Below are 14,553 nucleotides of genomic sequence, written 5' to 3'. Positions count from 1 at the left end.
CCGAGTGTAAACTCCATGTTGTCGTAGAACCAGTCCTTTATAAACCAAGCCTGTGCCGATTTCATGGCACATCGCCATAAATGCAAACTGCGAAATGCCACAAGACAATCATCAGACAAACAAATATGATAACTGCTATCTTTATTATGAAGAAATTTTATTAGGAAATTCAGACGATAAAATGTATATTGCAAACTTACACATGTATGTTTTATTAATTACGTGAACGCTAAAAAATGAAATGAAAACAACATCGCCTTTGCCATAGAGCCTTATATCGGATTTTCCTTAGTTTTAGATTTCCTTGTGCAAATGCAGATAATGACAACAAGTACAACTGCAAGAGCGACGGCCGCTCCCAGGCCTACTCCGACCCATATCAAGAAGTTGGTGGCACTACTGGCCGGCTCAGGGGCAGGGTTTTGCTGGGGAATGGTGAGAGGCTGCAAGGTGATGGAACGAAGGTTCGACAACTCTGACTGGCGACTGGCTTCGTCGAACGCTTTAAGCCCAAAAACATAGAAAGCACTTGACCAGTTGCTCGGTAGCCGGATCGTGACCATTTGCTGCGATCCTGCCGGAAGTGGGTCCATGTTTCCAGTGACTAAGTCTTCGTTCTTAACCATCGTAGCTTGTGTAAAGTTAACTCTGAGGCTCGCAAACGTCACCGCGACGCGCAACTCATATTTGGCAACTGCAATGAACAATTTCCGTGTGTGATTACAACTTCAAAACACATGGTTAACAGACTGTTGACATTATGCACACAAAAAGCTAAAACAAGGCGTATACCAACAAAAAAAAGTATCTGGGCTTAATATAACAAGGGGTCATTATTAGGCTAATAGGGAAGGTGTAACAGTACAACAAACAGGATAGAAATCAGACAACTATAGCATTGCAAGGAGCGAGGCAGTGGTAGCGAATTGAAGGCAGCAATTGATCGAAAGCTGAGATATGTTGCCCCGATAGTGTACGCCCTTCGAATTGACATGAACAATTTTGAATTGAAATCCACTCTGCTTTTGAACTTTGTATATACGTGTACTATGGGCCTGACTGTGGCCTTCAGTTCTGAATAAAGATTGATTGAAAGAATTGAGTTCTTCCATGAGTATATTGATGCTACCCAATATCATTACAATTCCACTTCCAACTTTACGATGGTGGTAACGAAACTGTCGCCAGAGCGTTCTGGTCTTGCACGATCTTCGGAGCTGTCCAGATAAAGCCTGTATTTTTCTGTAAACAGTTTACTGTCCTGTCTTCCAGATGGTGACATGGATGGAAATCTGGGTACATCGCTGGACGTAGGGGCTTACTGATGTCACTAATTGGTTTCAACCAAGGAATTGAACGAGCTGTTAATGTGGCAGCCAACTATCTATTTCTTAAATGCACCAACCGAATATGGTTGTATACGATCGGCTGTGTTATGTCATGAAAACTGACCTGCTGAAGATGGTGTCTTCAAATAGATGACGCGTTGTGATGAACATCGTAATGCTTAGAAATATCGTTTTAGGCCATTCCCTGTTGCGTCATCCTAACGGCGTTGATTTAGCGGCCAGGCCATGGCACTGCATAGTTACTTTAACAATGTTAAAGTAGAGGAGATGCCTTTATTAACATGCATCTAATTTCAATTTCCTTTCATTGAACTATATATGAAGCACAGTTACTTCAGTACATATGATCCTCACCTGTTCCGACATTCAGGTCATCCCCTGGAGCAGTCCAAGACAAGGTCACGGTCTGACTGAGTTTGTTTTGTATAGCAATGTCAAGGTCGGTGACTCGTCCTGGATCCAGCTGGTCAGCTGTGGGGTTATAGCCAGATATATCTATGGCATCTGGAGAAGCTGTTCTGCTGAAAGCTTCTACCTTTTCATATCTCACAGGTGGTGTTGTATCTGGCAAAAACATACCACAATAAATATCAGAAAACGTTGCAGTGAAAGTTTTGGTGGTGTTTGCAATGACAACAGGACACATTTACCAATACGGTTGTTTCATCCTTTCATGCAATGTATGCATGCGTGTGTGGATAGGTGGACGAGTGAGTAGAGTGAATGTTGCTTTACGTTTGTGTCACAGTGGCATATAATCAACGGAGTCCTACAATAAACCCTACAGGGGTAAGATGACAAAACAGCAGCTGGGTTAACATTACACATCGATTACTGCAATCCTCACGAAACTCCGTTCTGGGATAGATCCTGAATAACCTATCGTTTCCATATGAGTCGGGCGGTAAGGCTTGGAGCATTTGTATATTTCATTGGACGTTGAATATACTATTATAGGCTGGTGTTGTACAGCTAATAGAACGGCGTTACACAACATTCACTTTCAAAATCACAATTATTTTGAAACACTGAAATATGACCAAAACTGCAAAACCATGGATGAGGATAATTGAATTCGCTTGTGATGAAGTATGCAAGTTGATACCTTAACGAGGTGTAACTGGACTATGTAAGAGCCGTAGTTCAGTGAAATCAGGGCGTGTCAGCCTCATGGAGATCAGAAGTCCAATTCAGGACGCTTTTGGTATTGTTGAAGTTCGCTCATGGATGGTGCAACAAATCAAAATCGACGGGAATTAGCGATTCGTGCCAAGATCGGCAGATCCAGGCTAGGCTAAGGGGCGTAACTGGACAAAATGGTCTACGAAAACACAAGTTCGCATGTCTTTAAACTGATCCAATTTGTGTGCTACTCGTTTATGGTAGTTTGGGCAGGGGAGGCCTAGCCCCCTGAGGATGTGCAGAGTTGTGGACCTTGGGCACGCCAGAAACGTATGATCTTGGGTTCGAATCCTGGTTCGTCCCGATTATGCTTGTAGGTTGGTCTGCACCAGTACCCATGCTCGTGTGTTTCACCAAAACTCGAAGACCAGCTTCACTTCAGACTTACCTCCAACATTAAGCTGATATGCTGTGATATAACCGGAATAATGAACACTGTTATAGCCTGCGTTGGATATCTTGTTAAGGATATACCTTGCTGTTTAAAGATAACACTTACTCTGAAAGACAGAGAGTGTTCTGCTAGGCAGGGCGTTTCCAGCTTTGATGATGACAGTCTCTCCCTCCACCGACTCCACCCTCACATCCATAGAGTAACGGGAGTTGGACTTGAAGCCGAGCAGATAGTTGCTGTAAACGCCGTCATTGGCTGTGTTGTCAGGGACTGTGAAACAAACGAACTAGCCACAGTAACTTTGCTCTGAGAGCAACTGACAGAACATAAACATCCAGATTAATGAAATTATACTTCGGTGTACTAAAAATCCGAAACATTTATTAAAGAAATATCTTATGCATTCGAAATAATTAACACAGCTTCATTTGTCATATACAGCGTGGTAGAAATAGATCGGTCGACTTAAAGTTGACACTGCCCTCGTGCCCTCTGCTCAAGAAAATACTATTTAAAGGTCACATGCAAAGTAAAACACAACGTACGGTATGGACTTACGGTAACAAATGATAAAAAATGCAAATTCAACTTATAAAGTTGAAACAACGCGATGAAAAACCCCGCGAAATCGGAGTTGAAACGATTCACAAAATTCACCCCAGCGGTGATGAAAAGTGGTTTAAACAGCTGTGCTGCGCATGCGCAGTGAAAGTTGTGTCTGTCTGCCTGTCTGCTAATGACAATATGCAATACACATCTTCGATCACTGACTTCATGCAATTTGAACTTAACACCTATCAGGCTATACACCATAAACAAAACGCATTGATTTATGTCTCGTGCACCCGAGTTCTGTCTCTGTCACATGATGTAATTACACAGACAGGCAGGTGTGATCGCGTACCGATCCGTCGAATTTCTGATTTCAAAGTAGTAAAATGCATTCGACGGATGAGCACTGTGATCTTAGCTACAAATTAGTTATCAAAACATTGGATCATACCAAGAAAACGACGAAAGGGGTGTTAGATGGTTTGACTCTTTATTTTTGTACTTTTGTACTCATCTTTGCCTACTCATATGATACAATGAGAAATTGAAGCATTAAATATATGTTTGGACTCTCTATTTTTGTACTTTTGTTCAAAATTGAAATTGATGCATTAACCCTTGTCTTATGGAGCTGGGTCCAAATGGATCCCAAGGCTATAAATATTGTGATAGAATCGCTCAGTGGTGAACTATCTTAATGGGACGTTTGGATATCTTCAATTGACCTTTTTTCTTTTAAGATTTAGAAAGAATTTCCATTATAAAGTAGTTTATGTGTTATTGCACATACCCTACTGGGGACTGATGGGGTCCATAAATAAAATAATCTCTCTCTTTGTATGTCTGTCCTGAAATTGTTGACGATATTGTCAAATGGACACATAAGTTTGCTGAAACTAAACTTGTGGCACACAGTGGAAGCGTAACTATGTAAGAAAACATGTAGTCTAATCCAATACAATACAAGCCGACCCCTTAATTAATTAACTTAGACTCTCCCAGTGTGTTAACACGGTCTAAAATCTGACCGATTAGCACATAACCACTCAAGCATGATTCGACTGCTGACTGTTCAAAATTCGACGGATTAGGCCGTAATCACTTGTACACATGACATGTTATGGTGTCTGTTGATTGCAAAATGTTATACATAAAAAATGAGCATGTATTTACAAAACCCAACATCTCTATACACACACTTAGAGTGTATCGGCAAATGTACCAGCCAATGAAAGTCTTCGTTACACTTAAGAGCACGCCCACCCGCTCTGACTGGGTTCGGTATCCCGGGTGCTTCGTTTCCAGAGAAGTTAACCCAAGTACAAAATATTGCACTTTTGTTTATTTGGGGTTTTTTCATAATCAGCAATGTATATTATATGTCATGAATAAGTGATAATTGTGTTTAAATTATGTTTGTTTTGGGGTTGAATGTGACCTTTAAGGTAAGTATGTGAAGAGACATAATACTCACGTAAGCCATTATCCTGGAGAGTAATGTTCAATGTGTCGCCTGGTCTAGAGACCTCTACCTCAACTGAGGCATTGACGATTGGAGCGTATCCCTGGTGAACGTAGGCGTAAGCCACGACTCCACTACGACCTCCTGAGTAGTCATACGTCTTAGAGCTGGTCCAGGTATCCACCTTGAAGGGCAGGGTGCCAACCCTTGGGCGTGACGTCACCACAGCTGTTATGCTTTCGTCCGTGTTAGAGTTGCGTTCTAAAGTATACGTCCATGTTCCCGTCTAGGAGTAAACGTTACGACATGACGTGGGGCAGGTACATCTGAGCCATGTCTTACAATATCATCCCAGAAGCGATTTTGAAATCAGTTTGTCAAATCAGCGTAAGTAAGAGATTTTAAATCTCACACACAGTACAAGAACAGTAATCAGTGTAAACGACATATTTACAACATTTTTACCTAAATAACGAAAATGCAACACAGTCATCTATCTAGTTATTAAATCAGAGCTGAATCAGGAAATACTCTTTCCAATCTTGCATTATTGAATGTATGAATCACTGGGATGCCATAACTGGAATGGATACTATTGGAATCTGACACAAAAAGTGACATTAGGTCAAGATAAATGCATTTCATTCCTACACTGGTAGGCCATATAATTATATTCTATGCATTACTATTTTACTGTTTAAAAATAGCTTTATGTGCATATAATAACACGAAACAATCATACAAAACACGGTAAATGTTAACATGGTTCAAGATGGATTCATGCAATACGTTTTACTTTTGTCTTACCTTCACCAGTGGGAAAAGGAATCTTTTGATGTTTAAAGTCTCATCATTGCTGTATTCGTTGGAATTCGAATTATAAACAACCCCAGACGGATCTCCAATTTTGATCTATGGGGAATGAAGGGTATTTTTGAGAAGACAAACGAACACAATTGACGTAAAGTGTACAATGAGCAGAGCGTTGTTTAGTAAAGGGCAGGTGATGTTTTAAATTTCGTTAACCCGAAGTCATTTACTTCGTCGGGAGAATCGGAGTACCGACACAAGGACATAGTGTTCAGAAGAAATCTGCTTCAAAGAAATGTCATCTTATGACGGTTTAGCGGTACTGAAGTATCTGGGATGTAGGCTTTTCAAACATATAGGATTGGCTTACTTGGATAATATGACAATCCTTCGTTAAATCAGGTTCGTTAGGTTTCTTGAGTATTAAAACATGAGATGGTCTGATTTTACAAATCACTTCAATTCACCTCTGTTTCCGCACCCTGTGACAAGGTAAAGATGAAACGTGTGTTGTTACCGACGGTGGAGTCAATCACAAGTATTCTGATGATTGTCGTCTTTGTTGACGTTAGAACAAATGCGCCACGATCAATCTTGAAAACAATTTAGAGCAATCATGGATATGTGGAATAAACCTAAATGTTTATTTTACTTTAGAGTCAACAAACAAGTACAGCAAACCAAGCCAGTGATTGACAGTGTGAAAATACTTCAGCAACAAATTTGCAACCACCTCACCCTAATCAGTCGGATGTTGGCATCTTTTTCTGCCCTGGAAGCAATAATATGAACTTGAATTGTTCACATCACATGCTAGGTAGTTCGGTTACCTCAATATCATCATCGTCCTCGTCGCAGAGGTTGATGTCTTTCAGAAGCCGCTCTGCCGCACCCGCAAGAGCTGTCGAACCGGACGACTCGTCAAAGAACGAATACTGACCGCCTGCCAAATGAAACATTACTGAATCCATTACATTCAAGATATCTGGTATCCTAACAAAAATGAATACTTACCTCCTGTCACATACCACAATGTCATTAAACACCCATGGTATTCAGGTTGTCTGGGTTCCTAATAAAATGAATACTTACCTCCTGTCACATACCACAATGTCATTAAGCACCCATGGTATTCAGGTTGTCTGGGTTCTGAATAAAATGAATACGTACCTCCTGTCACATACCACGTCGTGCTTGAGAATATTTCGCTCATATGACGACGTGCATGCGTGTGTATGTGTATGTGCGGCTGCTTGTACTAGCCCAGACTTAAGCTGGTTTTATAGTGCTAGCCCACTGAGATACCATGCCGCAGTGAAGCATGAATACCCCACTCAGACTCCGAGCCGACCAGTCCTTGTTGTAACCATTAATTCCGAGAGCCAGGCAGGGACCAACAAGTACCACATTTTAACGTCTTTTGGTATGACGCTGTCGGAGATCGAACCCGGGATCCTTCCGCTCTCCGGGCGGACGCTCTAACCACTATATCACGGAGACGGTCTGGTAAAATGAATACTTACCTACTGGCACAAACAGAAATGTCATTAAACCCATGATATTCAGGTTGTCTGGGATAATATAAACCAACCTCCTGCCACTTGCAAGGGGCGGTGGGGTATCCTAGTGGTCAAAGCGTTCGTTCGTCTCGCCGAAAACCTGGGTTCGATTCCACACATGGGTAGAATGTGTAAAGCTTATTTCAGGTGTCCACCGCCGTGATGTTACTGGAATATTACTAAAAACTAAACCACTCACTCACATATCACTTGCAAAAATGTATGTCATTTCCTGCTTACCAGTTACTGTTGACAGTCTTTGTAGGACTTCCGCAGCAGCATCACTATAGGCCATGGTATGAACAACAACCTTGGAGCTTGTAATATCGGAAAAGATGGCGTTCACAGACGGATTAATGTTTTCCCTTCCATCAGTGACGAGGAATATTCGTCCATTTTCTGTCGTTTCCCCCGTGCCGTTTAGCATCTAGATACATAGAACATATGATCACTGTTTGTCTCAAGTTGACGCCGCATCTGAAACATTTCCAGCCGTATCTGACAAACTAGATATTCATATCCAAGTTGTTGGAGTACGATGGAATCAGCGAGCATGTCCTCACTGCATATTAAATTGTTTCATTAAATGTATTATCTGGACGGTTATATTTGTAATCTGAGATCCCCGTATTCTGGAACTATGAATAAGACTACTACAAAGAAAGAATTATGTCAACTCAAAGATTCAGATTGACAAAATCTCTCAAGAAGAGGGCATCACCTTACTCTCAAATAATTTATTTTCCTTTCATCTCGAACATTATCCCAGAAAATCAAGCCTTGGTGTCAACATTTCAAAACGTGCCTGGTGCAATCGAGTATAATCTTTAACGAAAAACATTAAACAGCAGAATACATCTCTTGGTCAAAAGGTGTAAGATCATTGTCAGAGCATCCAAGCACTCAATTAAGCTCTCAGAACGTTTTATGGCGGTCACGTTGTGAGCATGTCCATAGCTGAAGCATCAGCGACACACTTGATGTCCCTTGTACTGCATTCGGCCGTGTGTTGTACAGGTACATAATTAGCATTCTTTCTTTAAATCTGCCTATCCACGTGATCAAATCCATATTTTCGCAAACCTGCTTGTGACCATACAGCCAGTGTTATGTTTATGAGAAAGACAATCATACATCTGTACCTCGATGGCTTTTAGAAGACCTAATCCTATAGCTGTAGCACCAGCATAGTCATTTATGTCCGGCAGACCCCGGGCCAGCATCTGTCTGTCCGCAGGGGATGTGATGAAACGCATGTTGGCCCAGATTCTGGCAGAATTGGAATACACCACGATCCCCACTTCTGTGCCGACAGGTAGAATGTCCCTGATGATCCGATCAGCCATTTGCCGCAGTCTGAAGTATCTGGAATTCTGTCACAGTCATGGAGTCATGGCAATATCATTAAAATGTCTGTTTTGTTAATATACAAGATGATTACATGGAAACACCAGGGACCAATAATTGTATTTGTGTCATCAATTATTGAGCAATTTCTGTTCTGGTACATTTTGTCCCTAATCCTACTTTCGTTTCATTCCAGCAAAATCTATCCTATACAAGATAAGATTAAATGTCATCTCGCAAATTAGCTCGAATTTTATGGCATTAATTCATTAGACATGCAAATTGTGGGATGTGGCAAGTGTTAAAGAGGCGTTCTTGCATTGAATGTTTGTCATAAACATGTATTTATTTGTTCTCATACTAAGCGGCACATTTACATGTCATGATCGCGTACTTTATCAAGACAATAAAAGTATTCAATAAGATGCGTGAAATAGTTGCTTACCTCTTTCATCGACCCCGAGAGATCTAACAGAAGAACGATTCTACGTCCACAAATGGTTGTGTTGCCAACCGGCTCTCTCTGGCGATAGACAACATTGAACTGTGGGGCTCGGTTACTAATGTCCACAGGGTTACCTCCCTTTATGTCTGTATGTTCTTTGATGACGTCCCAAGTTCCCCTTTCGCTGCACATTTTGTTATGCCTGTTTGGTGCATTGGGGTTATGAATCAAGTCCATTCTACCACTGTCAGGGTCACTTTCGCAAAAGTGAACCACCTAGAAGGTAAAATGTTGCGTCAGTTTTCGGAGATATAATGTATTCTAAACTTAACAACTTAACTTTTATTACTATTGGAACTGCAAGAAAAGAAGCAATGGCACAATCAATGCATATTTTCTTGCGTAATAGTTGATAGTTTCAAGGGCAATTGTTTGTGTCAGTTTCCAAGCTTGCAACGTATTCCGTATTACGAACGAAATAAACGCAATATGGTTGATGTTAGCCCCCAGCTATTCCGGCTAAATGGCACTGGTCACTGGTGTATGAATGATCAAATCACAATCAGACAATGACTTATATAAAAGCAATGTCCAGTAACACTGGGATAGATGATATGCACTCACCAAAGTTACCTAGCCTGACAGTGTTTGCCCTGAACCCTGAAAAGCTGCAGGCCCTAAGGACCCAGAACCATAAAAAGTTGTGGTTCCTGATCAGAATGTGTAGGCCCTATATTTTAATATGGAAATAATTCTCTTAGTTATTGGGGGATGAAAAAGCCGTCGGTCATAAGGACCTGCAGAAAACAATAGCTGTGGGAGTGAATGGTTTTCAGTTGGCCTCGGGGCTAAGGACCTAAGTTTCGAACGCTGGTGCCTGGCCATCCATTTAGTTACAAACACGTGTATATGTTTCTGGAGATTTTCTAAGCTGTAATCAACAAATTGAGTTATGCATTCGCGAACAAAAACATTATTCTGGAATTCAAATCGGAAAAATGCTTATGAATGAATACTTGATCTCGTCGTCGCTATATGGCTGAAATAATGCCGATGCGACGTAAAACCCAACTCAACTCAATCTGTTTACCTCCTTCAAGAACTGGGCATACATGACAGACGTTGTGGCCGTGTTGTCGAAGGCGTTTGGGAGAAAGTAACAGTCTTTATTCACCACATCCTTACTGTCAACAGGTTCGCAGCTGGAGTCTTTCACTTCATTGATAAAGTTACCGGTGATGTCGGTGGAGCAGGCAGTGGGGCGTACGGTCTTCCCTGTGTCATCTACGTAATAGACTGGGTGCTGGCGGCTACCGGGGATGCCGTACTCATCAAATACGCCAAATCTTAGATGGGCGAACTCGTGCACCAGAACACGACCTTCGTGTTTGGAAACAAAATCATGAACAAATTAGAGTGCGGCGTTTACTAAACATAAGAATGTGTAAATAACGTACCATATACTTTAGCTTAGTAAAAAATACAAATGAAGCACATTGTGATCTGTTTGATTGGCATTTTAGAAGTTGATGAATAATAAGAAAGGTACGATACTTGTATGGATAACAAATTTCTTTGTTATGATGCGACGTTTTGGTATAGATTGTTACACAGTGAAGCAAGAGTGAAGTAATACAGCTGTTATAGGTATTTGCTTCATTATAACGTCGCACAACTAAGGTATTTCGGCGACGGGGTAGTACACTTATTAAAAAATGAGGGGGAACAAAAAGTAGAAATTTTGAAGTAATACAGCACAGAACCGACTTATAGATATGTAACAGAGATTAAGTTGAGGAGGCAGAACAAAGTATACATAGCAGATAGGATTAATTAGCAATGATGGTGGCTGGAGTGCTCTGTTCTGGGGTTTTTTCCAGTTTATTGTTGGTTGTCAGGGGTAACACTCCACCTACCTGCATCCCCATAATTGATGTCACGACCGTTGTCTTTGTCCAGCACATAGTCGGGTGTCAGAAGGATATAGCGTCCTGGCTGCCCACACTGCCCTGGTTGGAACGTGTAGGGAGTATTGCCCTGTGAATGTAATGAAGAATTAATTTACTGTGTCGAAATAATAAAAATACACTGTATGATAACATGTAAGAATTTCTTTGTAGCAAGAGCTGCCTTTCAAAATCTTTTTATGATCTTGTTCACAAGGCCAAAATATGGAATCTTCTGTTTCGTAGTTTATCGGGCACTTGGCGTTTACTATTGGCTCAAATGCGGACCGATGAAGTGCAAAATTACTCGAAAAGTATTTGACATGTAATACTCAGTGAAACGCTGAACATAATCAAGACATATGTCCAACTCTGTGAGTTTCTTTTGCAGAATTAACTATCATCAAAATATTGTCACATGTCAATATTTCTTACGAGGCAGGAGTGCAAAGAGAGGAACTAGAAGCACGTGAACACGTGCCGACAAAGGTTTTGATTCACCTACCTCTGCTGAGAGATAAACACGATATAAGACCCGCATGAAGTTACGTCTATTATTTACAAAGTCTATGATTGTTTCAAGGCTGAATCACAGAGGAGTGGACTCACACATGCAATTTCTAAATATGTAAAACGCACAGCTTGTGCTGTTGGGATGTCTGAGCGACAATGAAAACACGTACAGAGCAGCAGAAATGGCCTTTTAGCCAACAGTATCACACCTGGGCTCATTTGCACAAAGCGATCTTAGCGCTACAATGATTGCAACTCCCATTCTCCAACATAGGCTTAAGATAGTCGGTTCACGGTTTCATTCTCAGGACGTGAACAACCTGAAATTTTGCATTCGCAGGACGTGGACAGACGGTGTACCTTTGATGTCGTCTGTTGTTTTTGTAAGGGATTAATGAACTGGGAAGTGTTAAAATGTGAACTGTTATCCGGAATTGTTAAGGTTTCATGAACTCTGTTCACTCTTGTAAGCATGTGACTATGATAGGTGAGTGAGTTCACTCAGAAAATGTTTGGTTTAAACATATTTTTATTCCTGAAGAATCTGGTTTGGTAAACAAGTAGAACTTTGCTTGTATCCATATCTCACCAGTACATACATCATTTAAACAAAACACACAAGAACTGATACACAAAACGACAAATAGAATCATATATGTGCGTGGTAGGTGCTAATAAACCTTGAGCCTGCAGTTACACTTCATTTATTATTGTTTACATATATTAGTATAGAATAATTTATCAAATTGTTAGGACTTAAAGATGTATTGATGCAGGGACTCTGTTATGTTCTTATTGACACCGTTGTTAGCTGGAGGTATTCCGTATAACACAGTTTGGAGGCTATGGCCATTTACATAGGAAGAGGTATTATTTCCAACAGCAGTGTATAACTTACATGTAAAAAGATAGTAAACAGTATCTTCATTGTGGTATTCACAAGCGCGTCCAGGGTTGTTAGAAATGTGTCTAGTTACTTTCGCATTCAAATCACTACAGCAGAGCTTAAGTTGACAGTGTACGATCTGACAGAACCGACTGCCATAATTCAGATCTAGATAAATATTTGATTCATCATTTTTAAGCAGAGATTTGAATTCACCGATTGAATTAGCGAATACGAAATTATTAGGTATGAATTCTAAATTTTACTTGAGTCAGGAAGGAACGATTGTTCATATATTTTAGCCCTTTAATTTATTGTTTGTAGCATATATCTATTACGGAGATCATATTGACTGTTTTCAGAGACAAATGTAGGAACCAGGTCACAGAGGTAGTCAGATTGGACCGTGGGGACATCAGAGTCATTGTGTTTGCCGACACAGTGTCTTATTTATTAAAACTGAAAAAAAGAAACTTGTTTCGTTTCCATATAACTTCACAATCTAGTATTGCCCGAAGTCTTGCAATCACACTCTCTGTCTATTGTCTGGCGTTAATTAGCTCAGTAACCCATTCGCACGAAGTGGACACTTTTTGTCTGGACTTTGTTTTTACACGACACAGGGTTTCCACGTCCCGAGAATACCCCAGATAGTCGTAGCGCTAGGATCGCTTTGTGCAAGTGGGCCCTGAAGGGGCTGTCTCAAAACCAGTGAAAGTAGAAAAACTTGATTCGTTCAAAAATAACTTGTTCGGAATGCTATTAGGAGGTTAATTGGCGAAAATAAATTCCTTTCCTTGCGTGTTTTAAAGAAGCACATGGAGACTGACCATTCCCTGCATACATCAGTTATGGTTATTGCTAGATAAATTTGGGTTTCGTTATAAAAAGATTAGCGGGAAGAATACGCGTGTTCTCTCTGAAAGATCCGACATTATTTGCTTACGAAATAGTTACTAGCAAGCGCGTAGCAAGCCATTTGTTTCGTGTAAGCCCGATAGGTTGCACAGCTTTATATTTAGATAGTATTGAGGACTTGCCCAACCTGTTTGGCAACAGTCTTGTGTAAGCCCAGGTTTTTTGATAATGGTAGCTACGTCCCTGACTTGCGAGCAATTAGGCAAAAACGCAATGAAGGTTTCGAATCTGTTGATGAAACGTGGGAGAATGCCAGTCACACCGTAGGTACCCAATGGGTTGCAAGTACATCAACAGAAACATGCGTACGAAAACTCCCACTTGGCAAGGGTGAGCGTTTGATTGTGTGACATGCAGGATGTAAAAGTCAGGGGGGTTTGCCTGGGTTTCGCTTGTATTTAAAGCAAAATCCAAGACATTCGTGACTATGAGAGGTGCTTTTAGAATGGCTACGAAAACAGCTTGTTCACGCCTTGCCGCCCAAAACCTTGGTGGTCAGGGACGGGGACAGCAGGAAGGGGGGTATGTTGGCATGGCTTGAGAAAAAATGGTTTGTCAATTCCATTAAAGGTAACAAAACCTGTTTTGTACGGAATTAATAAGGAAATAAAAATAACCCCGTGTATCAGGTTCACCAATACTTAACGAGTCATGGTCATGAAGTGCTTCGTCTTCCCCCTACCATTATGACCTTAACCCCATAGAGCTGGGCCTCCTTTCACAAAGCACTAAGGTGATGATCGTAAGTCACTAAGGTAACCTTAGTGCAATATTAAAGAATGGGTGAAAGAAACCCCGGATCTAGGGTATCATTAAGTCCGAAGTGGGAAGAAATAACGCCACCTTTAAACTTGGTGATGTGCAGAAACGTGCAGCAATCCATCAGTAACATCTTGCAAGAAAAATGGCAGAGATGTGTTGAAAAAGTGGAAAAAGATATTGAAACTAAATACTGGCAAGAGAGTGCTTCAGGCCATGCCACCATTAGGCCAGTCGTCGTCAGAGTGGACAGCAGTTGTTCAGAATCAGAGTTGGATTCAGACGATCTCTCTGTGACAATATTTCACTGATAGTTTGTTACACACTTTTTAATTTTTAGGACACAAATTCTGCAAAAGATCTTATAGCGTTGGTCCGATGTTTCTATTATGATCAGCGTTTCACTGTGTATTATATGTTTATTAGATTTC

The 14,553-nt window shown here is 40.8% G+C and overlaps 2 protein-coding genes across 3 annotated transcripts in view; both read right to left on the bottom strand.

Moving 5' to 3' along the window:
* Positions 1-14,553, bottom strand: part of LOC124279840 (calcium-activated chloride channel regulator 3A-1-like) — a 37,895-nt gene that overhangs the window by 19,814 nt on the left and 3,528 nt on the right. The window contains exons 3-5 of the mRNA XM_046715720.1: positions 11,017-11,137; positions 10,191-10,480; positions 9,101-9,376 (exon numbers count right to left, since the gene is read on the bottom strand). Of these exons, the coding sequence (XP_046571676.1) occupies positions 9,101-9,376; positions 10,191-10,480; positions 11,017-11,137 (687 nt within the window). The remainder of the gene's footprint in view (positions 1-9,100; positions 9,377-10,190; positions 10,481-11,016; positions 11,138-14,553) is intronic.
* LOC124279825 (calcium-activated chloride channel regulator 4-like) lies at positions 125-7,657 on the bottom strand. 2 transcript variants are annotated; one of them, XM_046715705.1, is made up of 8 exons: positions 7,549-7,657; positions 6,580-6,692; positions 6,217-6,342; positions 5,747-5,851; positions 4,952-5,225; positions 3,031-3,195; positions 1,704-1,913; positions 125-694 (listed from the first exon to the last, which is right to left on the bottom strand). In XM_046715705.1, exons 1-8 carry the CDS (start codon positions 7,601-7,603, stop codon positions 273-275), a joined length of 1,470 nt encoding a protein of 489 aa, XP_046571661.1. In that variant the 5' UTR covers positions 7,604-7,657; the 3' UTR covers positions 125-272. The 2 variants fall into 2 exon arrangements, with proteins under 2 accessions (XP_046571661.1, XP_046571669.1); XM_046715713.1 differs by lacking the exon at positions 6,217-6,342.

Source organism: Haliotis rubra, unplaced genomic scaffold (genome assembly GCF_003918875.1).
Source record: "Haliotis rubra isolate DU_JTF1 unplaced genomic scaffold, ASM391887v1 Scf107, whole genome shotgun sequence".
Lineage (NCBI taxonomy): Eukaryota > Metazoa > Mollusca > Gastropoda > Lepetellida > Haliotidae > Haliotis > Haliotis rubra.
The sequence above is the reverse complement of the archived record's forward strand: the minus strand, read 5'-3'. Positions and strand labels throughout refer to the sequence as shown.

What these genes read in the sequence shown, in the direction of transcription:
- LOC124279825 (XM_046715705.1), bottom strand. Translation starts at nt 7,603, where the DNA reads ATGGCCTATAGTGATGCTGCTGCGGAAGTCCTACAAAGACTGTCAACA. An exon ending in CACAGGGTGCGGAAACAGAG is followed by an intron (nt 5,852 to 6,216) that starts GTGAATTGAAGT and finishes CATTCCCCATAG; the next exon opens with ATCAAAATTGGAGATCCGTC. An exon ending in AACACTCTCTGTCTTTCAGA is followed by an intron (nt 1,914 to 3,030) that starts GTAAGTGTTATC and finishes TGTTTTTGCCAG; the next exon opens with ATACAACACCACCTGTGAGA.